Below are 18,775 nucleotides of genomic sequence, written 5' to 3' on the forward strand. Positions count from 1 at the left end.
TTTCAAAGCATCCCTTCCCGCAAGCTGAACTGTCCCAGATATGAGCTCTGGAGTGTAATATTTGTCACTTCAGTCTATTTCACCCAACCATAAACTGAGAAATCATCCCCGCTTCAGATTTCACTAATAGTTAATGCGACTTGACCTACAGTGTCCTTATTTTCAAGTCGGTGGTTGAGAATATTGAGATGTCTCGACTCCTCACTGGAACATCCGAGTAGTTTTTTTCCCGGGCAGACGATCGAGGAAGATCACCTGACCTGCAATTGTTGGTGATACCAAATCCCCAAAGATCGTCGCATCTTTCCAGTTCATCTGTTCACTCTGAATGGCCGTATTCACAGTCAAACAGTCAGAAAGATTCAATTTTCTATCTATTTTCCGCTTGGTGATTAGGAATTACATTAGCCTCCACGCCCGTCACTGATTCAATAAGCGTAGGGATCGCTCCAGTGGAGTCTGGGAGGAGGGAGCGTCACAGCATCTCCGCGCGGCATTTCGCGCTCGTAGTGCCGACCTCCCTGAATGACAGTATTGATCTAAACGCATGGGACGAAATATGACGTTTTGAGGATTTCTGAGATTCAGAAGGAATTGTTTTCTGTTCAGAAAGTGGACACCTTTGTTTGACCAGATATATGCATGGTAAGTTCCTTTCTTCATTTTCTCATTAAATGTTTCTTTGTCGGTTCTTATGTAGTAATATTAGTCAGTGATACTGCCGATTCGTTTCACCTCAGTTATGCCAAGAGGTCTCGCAACTACGAATAGCGAATATCACATTACTTTCTTGGTGAAATACGATATGTACCTGTACCTGGTGGTTAACAACGAAGTATAAATTCGACAAATGTTTTTGCAATGTTCGCGTTTTTAGACGTCCGCAAAGTCTTCGTTTGTCGTTCACATGTACCTAAATTCGTATCAATCGGAAAGTTTTGATCTGAAGTAGTTCGGGACACTAGCAAGCCTCTCTATTATCTTTCACATCTTCCGAGTCCAATGTGATCTTTCCGTTTTTGGCCATTTTTGTCGGAACAAAGCGGGCGTACAGAAACGTCTCTGAGCTGTCCGACAAACCTTTCATTTACGGCAGAGGAAAAGCATCGCTGGCTGAGCAGCAACACGAAACTTGCGGCACTCCTCCTTCGGCAATTCAAACTTTCAGCATCATGCGGCTGCACTCTTGAAGCAGTGGTGTTGTCAGCCTCGGGCTGCATCGGAAGCTTTCATACGGCCGTTTCAAGTTGCTTTTTAAGCATGAAAGCAACACCAACTTGCAGCAACTTGCACCTTCCAGCAACACTGATCAACAACAGTGACCAAACTTGCGGCATCATGCGACCGGTACACCTTCAATGCATTCAATAATCACCGCCGTTCCATCTGGGTCTATTCAATCTGGCTTAATCCTATATCATTCCCGCTTCATATCAACTCATTTATTTCCCCCGATCCGCATGGTTGCCAACGATGACGGCCATATATGCAGCATCGTTGTTGCTTTTTACCCGCGCAAAGCAAAGTAAAACTCGGTGGCATTTCGGTTAAATCATAACTCGAACTGTCTTTCACAAGCGCTTGAGGCTTAAAAGAATCACAAGAAGATGATTTCAAAGATTACTAATGGCATATTCCTTCATGATATGAATCGCTTGATGAAAATCACTGACATATTTTGATTCCGCTAGTATAGTTTAACATATCTGAAATTGGTCTTTCAAATGTCTGATGGCACTGCAGGGTGATATTTCGCAGTCCGTGGTGATATGAATGAAGACAACGACTACTAGTTTTGCCAGGCACGATTCGTTAGTGGACAAATAGCCCTGCCACTGGTTTGACAGATCGACTAGGATACGTTTTTGCGCGGGGCGCAGTGCAGTTTTTGAGACTTAAAGCTGGGCGGTCACTTGTACAAGAGTAGTGACTGATTACTTCGCGAATGGTCGTAACCTAAGTACCGGTGTGGTGTACGAATTTTGTCCGTTCTTTTGCAGGCAAGTAGCACTTCAACCTCGGATATAGCATGCCATTCCTTGACATTACGGGCCGCCTTCAACGGGCAAGAAGCTCGCGAAAAGTAGTCCTTGCCCTCGTTCACTTCTCGCTCCTGCTTGATGGGTTTCTGCTGACAGTAGTTGGTAAGTTTCCTGACTTGCTTTCAAAGATGAGCAGCCCGTGAAAATTTCATTTTCCGTCATCTGTGTACTGAGAATCACCTATGAGATTTTGGTATCAATTTTGTCGATCATAAATTGCTGCTTTCTTGCAGTTCCAATTCTGCCCGACTTTCTCTACCAAATCGAACTGGCCGAAGACAGGCGGAAATACCTGGCGAAACAGTGCCACACCTGTTGTCCATGCAATGCGTCCAAACCACTGGCGCCCCCTGATGAAAACGGCCTCATATCGAACGAAACATTTATGAACGTGACTGATGGATTTGGCTACATGCTACCCCAGGATATAATCAATGAGAATAGTAAAGTCGGATGGCTGTTTTCTTCCAAGGCGATCGTTCAGCTTTTGGCAAATGGCATCATTGGGCAACTTACAAACAGGTAAGCGTCAGCCTAGGAGGATATCGCAAGTGCGTCACACTCGGATGTGACGCACTTCCGCGTCCCTGTCAGCCACGATTTCAACACAACCCTGGCTCTGCCAAAGGTGTACTGCATCTGTCTATCAAAACTAACATAGCTGGCACTTGCATATCGCCCCCGCCTGTGGCAGAGGTTAGATTTCAACTATCTCTTGACACTTTCACCTATGCCTTGGCAGTGGATGGCTTGGGGACAGTTATTGAGAGATTCTGACATTCTCTATTCAAAGGATTTTTATTAAATTCCAATCTCGCTTTAAAGATTGACGGTATTCGCAATTGATAATGGTCACAAGCCATAAAGTAGTCAACGAATTTCGTTTATTCTTGCCAACTAGTTCCAAGGTCAGGATCTGATTTCCGGTCCTTAGATTTTGTGATAGCAGACGACTTCATCAGTCACAAATCAATTGGTGAAATAATGTCGAACGAAATACAGTGGTTGTAGTAATTTTCGACGATATTGTGCCAATCTTGTTTCAATCGCATCAGATTATTATGAAAATAAGACCAGACATCTGGCAGACGACAGACTTTGTTTTGTCGTCTGCGCAATGAGACTTGAAATTGACAAGAATGCGATTCGTTTTATCCTTTGAAATCGCTAGATTGAACACGAGATCATTTCAGAGATTTCCGAAAGCTGCAGGTTTTTACCGCTGCTGTGATAAAAACTGGTCAGTTTTTACAAAGCCTGTTCTCTCTCTTGATAAAGCTTACTGTACATGTATTGTGTCTTCTTTAATCAGAGTAGGCTACACCATACCCCTGTTCGCTGGAGTTGTGAGTCTGACTATATCTTCACTGGGTAAGTCCACATTTGCAAAGTTATTATTTCCATTCAGTGTCCCCTCTTAGATTCCGCTCCCTCCCACCTTAAAAATAATATTCTTTGAGTCACTTTGACAGCCACTTGGCTTCTGTTGAGACTAATTAGCACCGGACAAACTATGATTTTTCGTCATCAACATTTTCTGTTTACTTTCTATCACGACGGTCATGGTAAATAGAAGCAATGCTCATATGATACAGTTACAACTATAGACATTTCCTTGGCAAAATAACCAGCACCAGCAGCCAAATATTAAGAGATAGAACGCGGGACGCTGTATACCACAGATAACGCGCACCAAGGCGAGCCAATAATCAGAAATTAATCGAATCTGCCTTAGTGTAATTACGAGTCGGTGGGCTGGGCTGGGAGAGCGACAAGGGGCTGATACAGCCGCGATACGGGCTGATGTCATTTTCGGCTTGGCTGCAGATCGATCGGATTCAGTATTGAAACTAGAAAGAGCGATTAAAGAAAAATAGTAACTTGATTAAGAGGAACGGTTACAAGGGCGTTGGGAGTTCGTCGGTGGGACCCAAGATGGTTAAAGCTATTCAGTCTCTGTGCTTGCTGATTGTTAATTGAGTCGTCGTATAGCGTTCTCAGATAAAATTAATGCGCCCCAGATATGACGACTTTGGAATCTATTGCAGTAGCCTAAATGGCGCTTTTATTTTGCCTCATTCGTGACTGACGTGCGTATACCCAGAGGTTATAAAAATGTATAAAATTTTGGTGAAAAAGGATTCTTATAATAGTTAAATACCGTCCTTTTCTTCCAGGTTTCGCACTTGCCAACTCCTACATCCCGCTGTTCATCGCCCGAGCCATCCACGGCATTGGAGCAGCGTGCTTTCTCATTGCGGGTAAGGGCATGTTATTGGTATTAGAGAGGTTTAGATTTTGATCCGGGAACGAGAACGAGGTGACATTTTGACGGCAGATATCGCGTTGTTTGTTGCTGATTTCTCGTTCTTGACTCAAAATCTGAACCTCCCTATGTTCTCAGCGTAAGGCGGCGATTCTCCTTTCTCGATGGCTGAACCTTTTGATGCTAATGCGGCTGAATGATATTCTACCGTGTGGGCGAGGTTGTCCCTGAGAATGACTGACTCCAACGGTCAAGCAGCGCTGTGATGGATGTATTGCTTCCATTCGGCGGGCTTTGTCCGTCCCATTGACCGCGTGATGACCATTGATGATATTCCTTAGCGACAGTTCATTGATCTCCGCTAGTTCGACCAAGTGAACGGTAACTGCAGCCGCCACACGGAGATGCAGGTTGTGACCATCGATGACCGCCGTTTTGCTTCGGTACGCGACTCCGTCACGGCCGCAAAGTTCCTCTGAACATTTTTATGTAAAGACTTATTTGTATATGCATTTTCCAGGCATGGGTATATTGGCTGACATCTACCCGGAGGACCTCGAAAGGAGCAGAGCGATGGGAATAGCTCTTGGAGGACAGGCTATTGGCGTTCTCGGTAAGTTTGCAACATTTCCAACAATATCAACTATTCTTAGATCTGCCCCAAACAACTGACAGATTTGGGAAAAACTGTAAGTTGGCCGTAGCGTGCTTTATGGCTAAACTTCGATTTCTCATCTCAGAAACCTGGAGACGACCACGTTGGTCTTTCTCTGAAATCCGGTTTACAAATGATCAAGAGCTTCATAAGAGTCTAGCAAACCTTCGCCTTTTTTGGCCAAGTAAACGACACGTTTACTCCTCTGCAGACAATACACGTAATACATGTAATCGATATCGACGTCGATACCCTAGATATTGTGTACTATTCCTTTTTTTCAGCCGGCTATCCCGCAGGAGGTGCCTTGTACCAGTTTGTCGGCAAGACAGCACCCTTCATGATCTGCGCCACGCTTCTCACAGTTAACGGCGGTAAGTTTGGTCGCCTTGCATAACAGAAACAAGGATCATCCTTTCTGCCATTCGGTCAGGCTCTCGCCATCTCGTATATTGTAAGATAAGCTGTTTTCTTCTGCAGGTCTTCAATTTCTTCTCCTACAACCTAGCATCAGCACGAAGAAATGCCTTGTGGGAGAGTCTTGGTATCATCTGCTCAGGGACCCTTATATTCTGGTGGCCGCCGGTAAGACGAAAATTCAAAAGTATTTTTCCCCAACTTTTAAATCATAGGGCTAGTCCGTTGTTGTCAAAGCTAGCTTAACGGAGTCGTTAAGTCCAACGTAACCGTTAGGGATAACATGACTTCTGTGCTTTTTAATCAAACTAAGTCAGGGCCCAGAGGCCAAAGTATCGAAATTCTATGATGATGTTGTGCTTTACGAGTTCATTAATCACACAGAGCATGAAAGGTCCACACATGGATTTTTGTAGGTGCCCTGATGTTCCCTGAGATGGCGATGGCCATGCTAGAACCAACCCTTCCAATATGGCTGGCCGATAATATGCACTTGGAAAAGTGGCAAATTGGTAAGTTCCCCTGATGACTGTTGTGGTTTCGCAACTGTTAGGAACCATGAAGTACCGTAAATTAGATTCTGGATTTGGTACAGTACCGAGGAAAAACGCGTCTTTCGTGCAGATTTGAGACAAAAAGTGTTTTTTGTCTCAAATTCATCGAGTGTTAATGAACCACACGTTATCCAGTGTCATTGATTAACACTCGATGACGTGTTCATCATTACCGGAGTCTTTCAACTGAAAAAATCTGTCTTTACCAAGTATAAGCAAAGTTTTTCATGCATTTTTTTCATGGATTTTGTGCTCCCCTCACGTTTATAGAGCCTATTCAGTGCACCCTCGAACCAGAGTCTTTCAATACTTATTTTATTGAAAGTCTCTGCTCGAACCAAAAGTTCAGCACTGATGTTTCCTTCTATCTTTCTAAAAGAACTAAAGCTGAACTAAATGCCAGTCCTGTCATATACTGATAAAGTCATGTATTCCTAAGGCATGAGTCCATCATAAATATCCCATTCTATCTTCCAGGTGCTGTTTTTATTCCCGATAGTGTTGGATTCCTGATTGGGTGCAACGCGTTTGGTATCGTAAGCCAAAAGATAGGAAGGTATCTATATAGAAGGTTCCTCCTCCTGCCTTGTGCTACAGCAAGGCGTCGTAACGACTCAGAGAACGACTTAGATAGTCAAGATTTATGCACATGTATTCGATTAATGGCGCCATTTTTTCCACCAATGCTTTAAATGACTTGAATACATTGTTCAAATCGTTTATATCAAGGGTGTCCATAGCTGGCTGCTGTTCAGTCTCATAGTTCATGTCGGAGTCGGATAGGGAAAGTTGCTAAAGCTCGCTATTAGTAGCTGGACCAAGGACATGTCACCAACCTCCTCTTCTTCACCAGGGCAGTCTGATTACTGTCGTCGGCAAGGAGCGTCCATTTCAACAATTACAGCCACAGCAATCTCGAGTGCCGCGCCCTGTGCGGAGGTCATTGAGGATGTCACATATATAATGGGTCATTTTGTTCCATTTTAGATGGGTGTGCAGTATTACAAGCCTTCTGCTGGTTGGGGGATCTCTGATATGTGTACGTAGACATATTGATTTAAAGTTATTCTATGCATTGAAATCCTTTGGGTAAACTACATTTAGTCCGCTCCCAAAGTTGGTAATTGATGTAAAGTACTTCACCAGAAACTTCAACCGATTGGTTACGAATTTGCAAACCTGCAAGCATTCTAGTTTGCTTGTGGATGTGTCAAAGTAGCGAATAGTCAAATTTTCACACGAAAAATGATTCGCTACTTTGACAAAACATGGACGCTTTCTTGCATCATATTTCAGGTGCCATTTGCTACACAGATGCCCCACCTCATTCTGCCTCACTTTGGGTTTGGATTTGGAATAGGTACGTCCAATTTGGTCATCTTAAACAGCGTCCTCCTGGTATGAGTGTGTGGTCGCAAACTTCATCATATCATAACATTTGCTGCTGTTGCGAATGATATGAAGTAGAATGACAGTGTTTGAGAGTTTAGTTTAATTCAACAGAAAGGTTCCACATCCTGGACCTCTATGAACTCAAAATGTTAGTTGCGAATTAATTTGTTTATGAAAGGTGTATCCACATGTGCATGTTTGCTGCCAGAATCTACTAATTTGATAAATTAGATTTGATTTTCAAATTTTGTGTTGGTGAAAATTTAAGGAAACGAAGGAACGACTGTACACTCTCGTTTTGTTTACTTTTGATAGGAATCATAGATGCATCCATGATGCCCCTCCTTGCGTTATTGGTGGACCAACGTCACGTGGCCATGTACGGGAGCGTTTATGCCATTGCTCAAGTCGCCATCAGCCTCGCTTTCGCTATCGGTAAGTGAAAACAACGAGGTGCCACTTGCTTCGATCTGAAATCATATAATCGATTTTGTCGGCATGAAAGTGAATGCTGGCTTGCTACTGGCAGCGTTGTGGGTGGCATTGTCGTCGTTATCAGTGGTCTTCCTTACTTGTCACCGGCGTTGAGGTTTAAAGGGTAATGTAAGGTTATGAGCCTGGGAGGTTAGTCAGATATCTACTCCATGTAAGGTAGAGGTATCCTCCGGCTTTACCAAGCTGTGCCTCTTGGAGGTACGCACATGGTGCTACAACCCGGTCAGTGGTCTGAGGTACAGTAACTAATGACTTCCCTCACCCAGGCTCGTTTAGTCATGTCCTCCATACAAACAGGTCGTTTCCTCAAAGTTTCTAAACGTCTCTCATACTCAAACGGACGGAGAAACTTCCTTCATAGGCAATGCATTTCACGAGATCAATGAAGAGCATTGATAATATTAAACAATTGAACTCATATTAAATAGGCACACGACAGACACAGCACATTTCAAACTGCTTTAAAATTCTACCAATGCATACTTAGAGCCATTCTTCCTTGAAAGGAACTGTCTTTTCTTCAAAATACGCGCTTGTTTAAACAAGCTGGCGGCACTTTTATATTCTGTTTACTGGCAATTTGTGACGGACAAACCAGGCCTATCGAATTCATACTCTTTTAATAATGGACTCAATAATTCGCCCTGAGCATAGTTTAAGAAAAATAATGCATCAACGTTTTTAAATGCCGCGGCTTTTCAAATCGTGTAGGTATTTTCGGGGTGATTTCCAATAACATGATGCATTGTATTGATACAGGGACAACAGTACTGGAAATATAGTCTGTTTTGAAATACATTTGTCTATCAACATGGGATTATCATTCACCACGGGCGATATGATGCCCATTGAAACAGAATGCAGAGTTGAAAGTCCTGGCGTGGTGATAAATGTACATCAAGTTTTTGTCGTGCGCGACACAACGAAAACTCATTTATTGATATTCCTACTTATGGATCCAATGACCCAAATCTCGTGCATTATTCTATAACAGAATTTGATGTAAAGTCTCCCTTAAAAGGCATGTTATTCATGTGGACAAATAGAGTGATCTATTGAGAAAAATATCACAACGGCTTATCCGTACGTTTTGTTGTCATTTGGAAGGTCGGAAACGTGGTTGTCAGGAAGCTTTTGGTGTGTTGGATATTGTCACCTCAAGTTCCCTTCCTTAGGAGCAGGAGTTTCAAGAAACGGTTTTTGGATTAGTTGAGTGCAAGCAACTATGAGAGTTCTTTCTCTGCGGGTACTTTGATGCCGCCAATTTTGACTGGTGACTGACGTGAAAGTGGACTTTCCGCACTGTTTTAGAGAAATAACCGTTTTTAAGTGACAAGGAAGTGAACAAAATCCGTTTGTAACGGTATCATAACGAGTGGAATATTGAAATTCGATTTGCAGAAACTTTTGCAGAAATTTTCTCGGAATTTATATTTTCAAGCATATGACTCGATGGGGTTTCGAATCTGTTTACCGTGCCTATTCAGTAAGTGATCTTGGTCATACATTGGTTTAGGCCATATCGTTTTAAACACTGGTAAACTATTTGAAGAGTTAATCTGGATTAGATAGTGACACTAGAGGGATCTTCCTTTTAATGACAAGGCCTTGCCAAGGACAAATAGCAAATGTTTCTTCAGGTTAAGCAAAGACTAATCGGACATTGGTAAATAATCCAATTGCCTAGCTTGTGAAGCTTCCTTTGAATATATTTTCTATACGCTTGCACATAATTTACACTGGCTGTGACAGAATTCAAGCAAAAGACATTGGCAGAGGATCTGTGTACGTGACCCATCACCACCTTGTTTGATCTGTCAATTGTATTGAACATTTGAATAGGACTATAAAGCATACACTTCAAATATAGACATTCAGATTGGAAAAATACCATCGGAGGCCGTGGGCATAGTTTTTAAATCTGCTCGATATAGATGGATATATGAACTCTGGTTGCTAAGGATCCTGCCTTACGGCCTACGGTTTGTTTTCAAGTCTTGTTGTATTCTCGCCGTATTGAAACATTGGATTGGAGGATGTCGCACCACATTATGACGAACGAGGTTCACCGTGCCGCGGTGCCGAGATTGAAGTTCGATACAGATCTCGGAGCAGACGATCACGATCATTACGTCTGCAACATGGACTGTCGAATCTGTCAAGAACGATCCAAACAAAACCATCGCGTACCTTTGACGGATCGCTATAAAACCACGTACGAGAGATCATTTACGAAACCTAAGGACATACAGAATGCTTTCAGACGATTTGAGGAAGAGATGGGCATGCTGTCGAACCGTTACGGTCCTGATGCCTTCCGCACGAGGGAACAAGAGCTACACGAAATGGAGATCGATCGGGCCGAGTTTCCATTCGGGAGGAAGCGGATGTTTTATCACAACAGGCCAGGAGAGGGCGACAAAAATAGGTATTATGAGTATGAAAACCCCGAAGAGGAGATGAAACACTTCTACGAGCGCCATCACCATGATGATCATGAACATATGCATGATCAACGGGGCCCTCCCCAACAAGGAGCAACGCAGCGCCGGTATTCACCACCAGATAACTTTCCAGAAACATACGTCCCGACGATCGCCACCAAGCATATTGACCACATCAACAAGGGCACTCAATACAGCGAGCCGCGCTCGGCGACTAAGCTGGCGCAGAACGGCATGATGCAGACGATGTCGCCGAGGGAGCGCGGCCCAGCCAGGGAACCAAGCCCTCTTAAGCTTCACCAGGACTCCCCGGTCCTGCCAAAGCGTGATGAAGACTTCCTAAAGGAGTTAGACCGGGAGTTCTACATTGAGCCCAAGACGGACCGAAGTGACGGATTCAGGCGCTTAAACCGAAATGACATCCTCCCAATTGCTGAGAACCTTGGTATACGGTTTGCTGACTGGATGTCAGGCCCGAATATCCAGTCCATGCGGGTTAACGAGCTTGTGCTCCCGACAGCTCATAACGCCCATTCGTACAAAATCCACGATGCTTTCCCTCTAAACATGAACCACATCATCTCTCAAGCATGCGACGTCTACGACCTCCTTCTCGGCGGGGTTCGATGTCTTGAGTTGCGACTTCACAACGACCAGTGGTGCAGCGTCCAGCGCTTCAGGACAGTCCGTATCACTGAACTCGCCAACCTTGTCGGGAAGTTCGCCACAGACTACCCCACAGAGCTCGTGTTCCTGGACATGCAGAACGAAAACAATCAGTTGGGCAGTGACCACATCAGCATACAGAAACTCTTTAACGACACGTCAGGGCAAAGAGTTGCAAAGAATCTAACAGATAGCACGACGGTTGGGGAGTTAGTCCGCACACGACGGAATATCATCCTCATATGGGCCGGCAAAATGGACCAGCTGAGCATCGTGGATTCACAGTATGAAACCAGTGGTTCTAGCCCAAGGTTAGTTGTGGAGAAGTGCCAACGCTGGGCCCTGAAACAGCCCATAAAAACCAACCACGCGGGCTATCTGAAGATGCTATCCTGCTATGTCTCGCCGCCAAAGGACGCGTACGTCATCGGTGGAAACGTTCGAGTCTTGGATGCGGATCTTCGCCAACATGCGGAAAGCTGTAACTTCCTTGTGAAGTCTTTTATCCTATCTGACGATATCTTGGATAGGGTACACTTCATCAAGATAGATTTTGTCCATACTGAGATTATTTCGAGGATCGTGGATTATAACATGAAGGTGAACTCGCGGAAGAGGGCGGGATACTTGTAGGCGAAAACTTGTGGGAGATTAAATGTAATGTACTTGTATATCAGCCGTGTTACAAACGTTAGAAAATTAAGTGAGTTTTTTATACGATATTTTAATATGGATTTAAGACAGGAGCTGGCTACATTGGGTCGATATAGGATTAGGCAGTTAAGAACAATAGGCCGATGTGTGAGTGAGTGTGACGTTGAACCGTAAAAACGTAAAAGCCAAGAATTTTGGCACACATACATGTACTTTCTCACTCCCGCCACGACTTGATACCTCATGACCGTCTTTCAAAGGATAAACTGACGAGGTTATGTGGACATCGTGGCTATCAATTTGTAAGGATTACTGCAAAATAGATAGCTTCATACTCTGGATTAGTGCATACTGTACGTAAAGCCAGACGTCCCTTAATGCGCCGTGATCGGGTACATTCTTGTGCTGTGACTGAAATGTATACTAAAAAGAAGTTGATAATGCTGAATACAAATAAATACCACTATTCGTATATTGTAATTGACATACATGTACGTATCACGATAGCTGAAGCCAATTACTTTCATCTTGGATTAACCATCTTTATCGATAATAAGCCTGCACATCAATCTTTAATGAACCGTTGGTAGGCAACGGAATAATACCATCATTGATACCAATATGTATTTTGTATATCCTTATTGATACATATGTATATCATGAGCCTTCTGTAGTTCGCCACATTTTCGCGCCTCTCTCCTCTTGCGAACTGACTGTTCCCTAAAACATTTTGTAATTGTACTCTACAAATATCATGACAGCCATCTTACTGTATTTGTTTGTGTTTATTTATCAATCAGTATAAACTACATGTAATGTATGCCGAGTCAATAAAAGAAATTTAGCTGATATATCGCTGCCTTAATACAATAACTACGAACGACTCTGGCAGTGCGTGGAATCGTTTAGAATTCTTGGACTTCCGGTCGTATTGTCTAATGAGATGTCCTTACTTCAGACTTCAAAAATAACGGTTAATGACAAGGTTTTATGATGGTCGTTTTCAGGACCTTCCGTTGGTGGACAGATCGTGAAGTCGGTCGGGTTCCCGTGGCTTATACGAGGGATGGCCATAGTGATCGTCGTTTATAGTCCACTTTGCTACTTCCTGAAGAACCCGCCCGGAAAGGAGGAAAATAAGGCAAGTTCAATTGAAGGATAAAGGCTCTACTGGTGTTCTTTTGCAAACGCAACCTCTGCCGCCACAAGGGCTCTGCAGTAGCTCCTTGGCTTAGAAAGGCCGCAGTCCCTGTCGACAATGATGAAAAACGTGGGTGCGTTCATTAGCGCTGCAATTCAGAAGTCCAGCTTTCCGGAAATGTCGGCACGATTATCATAAACACAAAATAGCGGCTGGGCTACAGCGCCTCTGCAGCAGGAGTGAGGTACTTTGGGACCACTGACTCATAATATTTCCACTAGAGTGTCCGAGGTGCAAAGTATTTGAATCTGTTATGCTCTGTTATTCTCTAAAGTAGGCGGTTGTGGTCTCTAATGAACCAGATACCTTAATTTGTCACAATACAATAGGGACACACTTTTTCCAGGGGGACATTTGAACTGCTACACCGGCTATTAAAGGCAAAACGTATCGACATCTTGTCTCTCTTTCAGTCAATCCTAGCGGGGGAAGAAAATGGCCACGCAATGTATACCAACGAAAAAGAGGCGTCGTTCAACTACTCCAGATTCAAGGGAGATGATGTCACTCCCTAATCACGTGACAAAAAGTGGCGGTCGGCCAACCTCATTCCCGGCACTCATCAGGCCACTCGGGCTGAAAAAATCATGGGGACTGTGGCAACTCGACGCAGACGACCTGCTCCTAGTCGAAACAACATTGTTGGTGAACGACAGTTTTCCTCTGTCCACAGGCCACCATTAGAGATACATGTGTGCTCGCTATGGCATGTGTGGTCCTTTATTGGTGCTGCTCTGGGTAACAAGGTTTTGGTTTGAGGTTGTGCTGCCACCTATCGGAACGAAATCGATCACTCTCAACGAGTGGAAGGAAAAGGGGTGTCTCCCAACCAGATGGCTTTTATGGCAGAAAATATACTTATTTTTGTGAGACATATTAGCACGATTTTGCGCATTTAGTTAGGTCAATGTCGGTGTAGCGTATTTGCATCTATATTGTGTTGGCACAAGTTGTGATTTAGGAACAGATTTTTTTTTTGAAAAACCTGACGACCCAGTTTCAACAAAGGTTTGACTTCGTAGGAAGACCCCTGGCCCAGCCCTCGTAAAATAACCGAAAATGATGTTCTTACATCGTGCCTGCTCAGGATACTCACAGTTGACATTCATGAATGTAATGATTTGATGGAATGCAGAAGATTTAATTCTTTGCGACCATAAATCTACTGGATACACTCATTTCCCTCCCCTCTCCCCCTGCTGAATTCTTTTTAGAATGCAATTGCGCACATAAGGCCTACTAAGTGTAGACCACACTCCTTGCACAGTGATAGTAGTGTGATGAGGCGGTATCCTACTGTCGTACTTTGGAGAATAAGTGCAGACGTTACAGTTTTCCTGATCTTTAATGACCTGTTGTCGATTTTACAGACACATCTTCAGAGGCGGTGTTTACAGTATATTATCACCTGATAGATGTATTCCTATCAACAAGTGTGGATACGTGCTATCAAGGTAAAGAACGATATTCCTGGGTCCTCTGGTGGTTTATAACCTATTGTTTAAGTATAGTCAGTAGTGTAGGAAAATAATCTGAAGCAATAAAAATAACGAAATTCTGAACGAATCAGTTTAGCAAACTTTATTTTCAATACTGAACAATTTAACATGACACTCATTACAACAGTACTATAGCCAAGACGCGTCTTGACTTAGGGAGCAAGCAATCGAAATCCAATTACTAAAAACAAGTTTGTTCATACAACATTTTTAGCTAATAGCAAAACTATATGTAGCACGAGCTCGCTTGTATATTTGGGTATTATTTAAAAGAGGAGAAGATAACCACCAAGCTACTGCTACTGATAGTTGAAAGATTTTGCCGAATTAGGATTAGGGTGATGTTTTTCGGAACTCATTCCTGACAGTTTGTAGTTGTTAATTGCTGTTCTTGGAACCGTCGGACTGAATTGATGAGATGAGACGAAGATGCCGACGCCGACAAAGAAACCGTGACAGAAAGTCGGCTGAGTTCGGAGGCCCGGTGAACTGTACCAGGGAGAGAGGAGGATCGCCGATACATATCCAAACTTGCCAAGACGGAAATCGGAGTCAAAGTCTCGGCCCTTGCAGCCCGAGGAGCTTCGTTAAACATGTCGATGTGTTCGAAGAGGAAGTAGATGGCTGGGTTGAGGATGACGAAAGTCTTGGCCATGATTGGAGCCACCAGGGAGCCGGCGGGGCTGACGGAGACGGCACCCAGTGTGTTGCCGAGGACGGAAATAATGGCATATGGGGTCCAGCACACCAGAAAGGAAATGAGCATGGCCAGGGACGCCTGTGGGAAAAACAATGGACGCCTGGTCAGTATTTTGATTATCAGCTTGAAAAGACCCGTTGCATGCATATACCCGATTGCCTAGAGTCGGACTTGAATAGATAAGTACCCGGCCTAATTCCCGCGACTGAGATTTGTCAATAGATGTCTCCAGATATTATAACAAATGGAACTGAAGCGGGACAGCAATTTCTGATCTGAAGCCTCAGTGACTAAAAATGTAAGGGTGTTGCCTTGAATTCAAGGTGGTATTTTGTCTCATATACAAATATTTATTTTGTATAATGCCTTTGTTATTAACCTTCATTTAATTTCCCCCTGTATGAAGTCGTTTGACATGAAGTATAATGACTTCACAATTTTTCATTTGTAGACTCACCCAAGTCTGGTGCCACTGTACGTGAACATCTTGCTCGCTGGCCTGTTCAATGGTGGCCATATCCACACTCGGCCCCACCTTGACACGCCGTAGCCACAGTATCCGCCCAAAGAAGACAGTCATGACGGATGTTGGTAAAAACCACACCAATGCCAGACTGCATACAAGGTATGAGATGGTGCGGGGGTCTTTGCCATGCCAGTCGATCGTACATGACATCTCGAAAAGGTAAAGAGGAAATTGTGTATTATGATAAAATGACAAGTGCCAGATAGGCCGAAGTTCCACAGAGTTGCCAATTGATCTGATGGAACATCTGTTCACGGGTGAGGCCATCTTGACCACCGAGGTTTTTGCATCTCATCAAGATCTAAATACCCCTGCTATGTTTAAAAGGAGTATAAGACCATGAGGTTCAGGATGGGGTAAGGCGACCAGTTGTTTTCAATGTACTCCGCCTCTAGATACGACATGGGAGTAAAACAAGCCTGATCTCAGGACGGGAGAAAGTTAGCCCTCAATTGTTATTGTAACTCAAGCAACAGTCGAGGCTACGTGTTTCCCCATTTCACCTCACATTTTGTAAGGGAGGATGTAAAGCTCACCTGATTTGCTTCCGGTCTATATTCACTCCAACCTGCCAAGGGCATGATCCCCCAGCCGATGGAAAAGATCCAGATGGAAAGAAGCCAAGAAAACACCTGATTTTGTTGAGCTGAAAAGGCGTAAGATGGGAATCACTAAGTGCAGTGTGAAGTCGTGAGGCCGGCAACGAAAAGGAAAACATGCAAGAAATTATAGTGCAGGCCTATTTTGATAGGGTCTTGTCTTACCGTTACGCGGGTTGCGTGTCACGTAGTATCTCTCCACACTCATAGCAAAAAGCGTCATAATGGAAGCGATCCCGGAGACAAAGCTGAGACAACCGATAAGTTGACAGCTCAGCCAACCAAATGGAAATTCATTCTAAGAAAGAGACAAGAAAAAAGATCAAGAAAGCTAATCGTCGAGTTTTTCAATGATCCTTTTCAAAAGATGTCAATAGTGCTTTTCATGATTGGCAATATCGAGAACTGTCATTTCAAGTTTTTGTTATTTGATATCAAATGATAAAGACCACTCTCACTTCGGTATACTAGCTATGAAGACGTCTCCAGAACGGTCTGCAGGCATGGAAGGTCAAATACCGTCTCTCAGGTAAAAAACTATCCTCAACCTGATTTTATTTTCTTCTAGAATCTTGGCCGCATATGCGCAAGTTTCAGGGACAACGCGCCAACATATAAGAATCAATACCTACATGTTTATACCTTACGAGGTGACTAAATCATATATAGGTGGTAAGCTGTCACCATGGACACAAATGCAATTGTCTTGCGTGGGGGCCATTTTGAGCCACGCCAGAACGACTCGGAAAGTGCTTTCGAGACCTGTTGGTAGAGATCATCCCATCTGCCAGTTATTCTCAAAATCCCAAACCAGGGACATAACAGGTTCTTGCATGGTGAGATGAAAGGTTATCATCTTTTTACAACAAAAATCTAACCTGGAACTCTCCCACGAATAACGCCGCGATTTTCACCGGAAATGTCATCAGCATCAAACTCTGAGCGAGCGCCAGATTGAGGATTAAGCTGTTGTACTGGCTTTTCAGTTTGTTCCTGAAGTACGCTACCACTAACCAACCATTGCCTATGACCCCCGCTGTCACTAAAAACGAAATGAAAATAATTGTCAAAAATATCAATATTACAAAAGTTATCTAGCCAATACCCGCGGCGTAGGCAGGTTCAAATGGGCTATACCTTGAATAGATTGAATTGCAATGAAAATCGAATGCAATATCAAAGGAGCAATATTGAAGAGACAAATTAAACCAACCATTTGTCCACAGACTCGGACCTAGCTGTGGCGTGCTGTATGCGGGCACATAAAAGTATATCAATTGGTCTGATAGAGATGATGAGGCAATGTGAATATGCCTCGTTCCTTAGTCAACAATATGCGCCTTTTTATACCTTTATAATCAAGGGCTAGCATTGGCTAACACAGCACCCATAAACAATAGCCCACCAATTCGACCCCAGCTCCTTACTGCGGGAAAACCCAAGTCCAGCAACCAAAAGTACCAAAAATACATTTTTGTTTACATTTGAACTGCACACATGCGTTTGTTTACAATTTCTTTCCCCGCGAAATCTCGGAGATCAGGTGACCTGCAATCGGTGAGTGAAAATAGGTCAACAGGTACAGGCTGTTCCAATCATCCTCCTATTGCCAGCTGTTCAACAGGTCACTGCCTCGCGCCCTTACGCTTTTGGGGCCAAACCAGCATTGCCAGTATACCTTCATGGCCATACATCCAAGCTTCTTCACTTACTTGCAAGGCTGAGATAAGCGGCCGCAATGAAATTATCAGGAAAGGGGATGGGGTTCTTCTCATCTTTTAACCATTCATCAGTGGTAGGGTCAGGCATCTCGAAAGCTCCACCAAACATATACTGCTAAACTTCCTTGGTTTCGTTGGCGATTGAGATCTGATCGGACAAAGAACACGGAAAAACTCTAAGCTGAAGTCCAACAGAAATTCGAAAGAAAACTTTTTGACATTGTTACGAAATCGGTGGTGATCCAAAACATGTATAATTGAAGTTTACAGTTGATCATAACCAGAGAATTATCAAATAAGTCATTATTCTAACGGACTACATCAATTACCTTCAAACTGCTGTAGAACGGTTCTCTGTGTCGCCTACGTCGAACAGCTGAACCGCTGAAGTGAAGTTTCCAGCTTTTGTCGCACCTCGAAGAAATTGTTATTTCACCATAGAGTCGAACGTGTGAAGATAGAAACCTAGAATCATTTTATATATGACACCGCGTTTGTGCACCGATCTACGTTGTTTATAGGTAAAAAGGTCGTAACGCTCTACTCTGGGGGTTAAATCACTGTGGGGGTAATTAACAACCTGATATTATCGCGACGGTGCAACCTCGCATGAAGGACCACGGAGTGAGCCTGGCCACCATTCCGGGTTTTTTTCGTAGGGGAACATTCCTTTCTTAAATCTTTAGCGGTATTGAAGGCATGTTGTCCATTTCGAGCACCTAAGCCTTTCAATGGGGCGTTATCGCAAGGGCATTGTGACATCCCGAGACTGATTGTCATACAGTTTAAACGAAAAAGTGTCCCTAAATAACCAGTTACACAATCAAGATATCGACATGAATCCATTCACTCGACCTGCCACTGTAAGATCCGCCAAGAGCCACAGCGACTTTGGACGCAGCGCCGTTCCTCTCTTGCGAACACTGTAAAGGCGGCCAGGAGCC

At 43.7% G+C, this 18,775-nt stretch overlaps 2 protein-coding genes across 2 annotated transcripts; one reads left to right on the forward strand and one right to left on the reverse strand.

The window, feature by feature from the left end:
* The first annotated feature begins 474 nt into the window (after positions 1 to 474).
* Positions 475 to 14,166, forward strand: LOC135489455 (synaptic vesicular amine transporter-like). Its single transcript, XM_064774817.1, has 15 exons — positions 475 to 645; positions 2,001 to 2,144; positions 2,276 to 2,564; positions 3,355 to 3,413; positions 4,220 to 4,303; positions 4,829 to 4,921; positions 5,248 to 5,337; positions 5,444 to 5,548; positions 5,797 to 5,892; positions 6,412 to 6,490; positions 6,922 to 6,973; positions 7,231 to 7,294; positions 7,642 to 7,761; positions 12,593 to 12,726; positions 13,200 to 14,166. The coding sequence occupies exons 2-15, from the start codon at positions 2,030 to 2,032 to the stop codon at positions 13,299 to 13,301; spliced, it is 1,482 nt and encodes a 493-aa protein (XP_064630887.1). The 5' UTR covers positions 475 to 645; positions 2,001 to 2,029; the 3' UTR covers positions 13,302 to 14,166.
* Positions 14,167 to 14,455: 289 nt separating this feature from the next.
* On the reverse strand, positions 14,456 to 18,514 carry LOC135489456 (melanopsin-A-like). Its single transcript, XM_064774818.1, has 7 exons — positions 18,161 to 18,514; positions 17,823 to 17,979; positions 16,989 to 17,152; positions 16,276 to 16,408; positions 16,048 to 16,157; positions 15,443 to 15,661; positions 14,456 to 15,063 (listed from the first exon to the last, which is right to left on the reverse strand). The coding sequence occupies exons 2-7, from the start codon at positions 17,938 to 17,940 to the stop codon at positions 14,641 to 14,643; spliced, it is 1,167 nt and encodes a 388-aa protein (XP_064630888.1). The 5' UTR covers positions 17,941 to 17,979; positions 18,161 to 18,514; the 3' UTR covers positions 14,456 to 14,640.
* Between the last annotated feature and the right edge of the window lie 261 nt (positions 18,515 to 18,775).

This window comes from Lineus longissimus, chromosome 6 (assembly GCF_910592395.1).
Source record: "Lineus longissimus chromosome 6, tnLinLong1.2, whole genome shotgun sequence".
Taxonomy (NCBI): domain Eukaryota; kingdom Metazoa; phylum Nemertea; class Pilidiophora; order Heteronemertea; family Lineidae; genus Lineus; species Lineus longissimus.

What these genes read in the sequence shown, in the direction of transcription:
- LOC135489456 (XM_064774818.1), bottom strand. Translation starts at nt 17,940, where the DNA reads ATGTTTGGTGGAGCTTTCGAGATGCCTGACCCTACCACTGATGAATGG. An exon ending in ATAGACCGGAAGCAAATCAG is followed by an intron (nt 15,662 to 16,047) that starts GTGAGCTTTACA and finishes TACCTTTTCGAG; the next exon opens with ATGTCATGTACGATCGACTG. An exon ending in TACAGTGGCACCAGACTTGG is followed by an intron (nt 15,064 to 15,442) that starts GTGAGTCTACAA and finishes TTTTTCCCACAG; the next exon opens with GCGTCCCTGGCCATGCTCAT.
- LOC135489455 (XM_064774817.1), top strand. Translation starts at nt 2,030, where the DNA reads ATGCCATTCCTTGACATTACGGGCCGCCTTCAACGGGCAAGAAGCTCG. An exon ending in GTTTCTGCTGACAGTAGTTG is followed by an intron (nt 2,145 to 2,275) that starts GTAAGTTTCCTG and finishes GCTTTCTTGCAG; the next exon opens with TTCCAATTCTGCCCGACTTT. An exon ending in AGCGTGCTTTCTCATTGCGG is followed by an intron (nt 4,304 to 4,828) that starts GTAAGGGCATGT and finishes TGCATTTTCCAG; the next exon opens with GCATGGGTATATTGGCTGAC.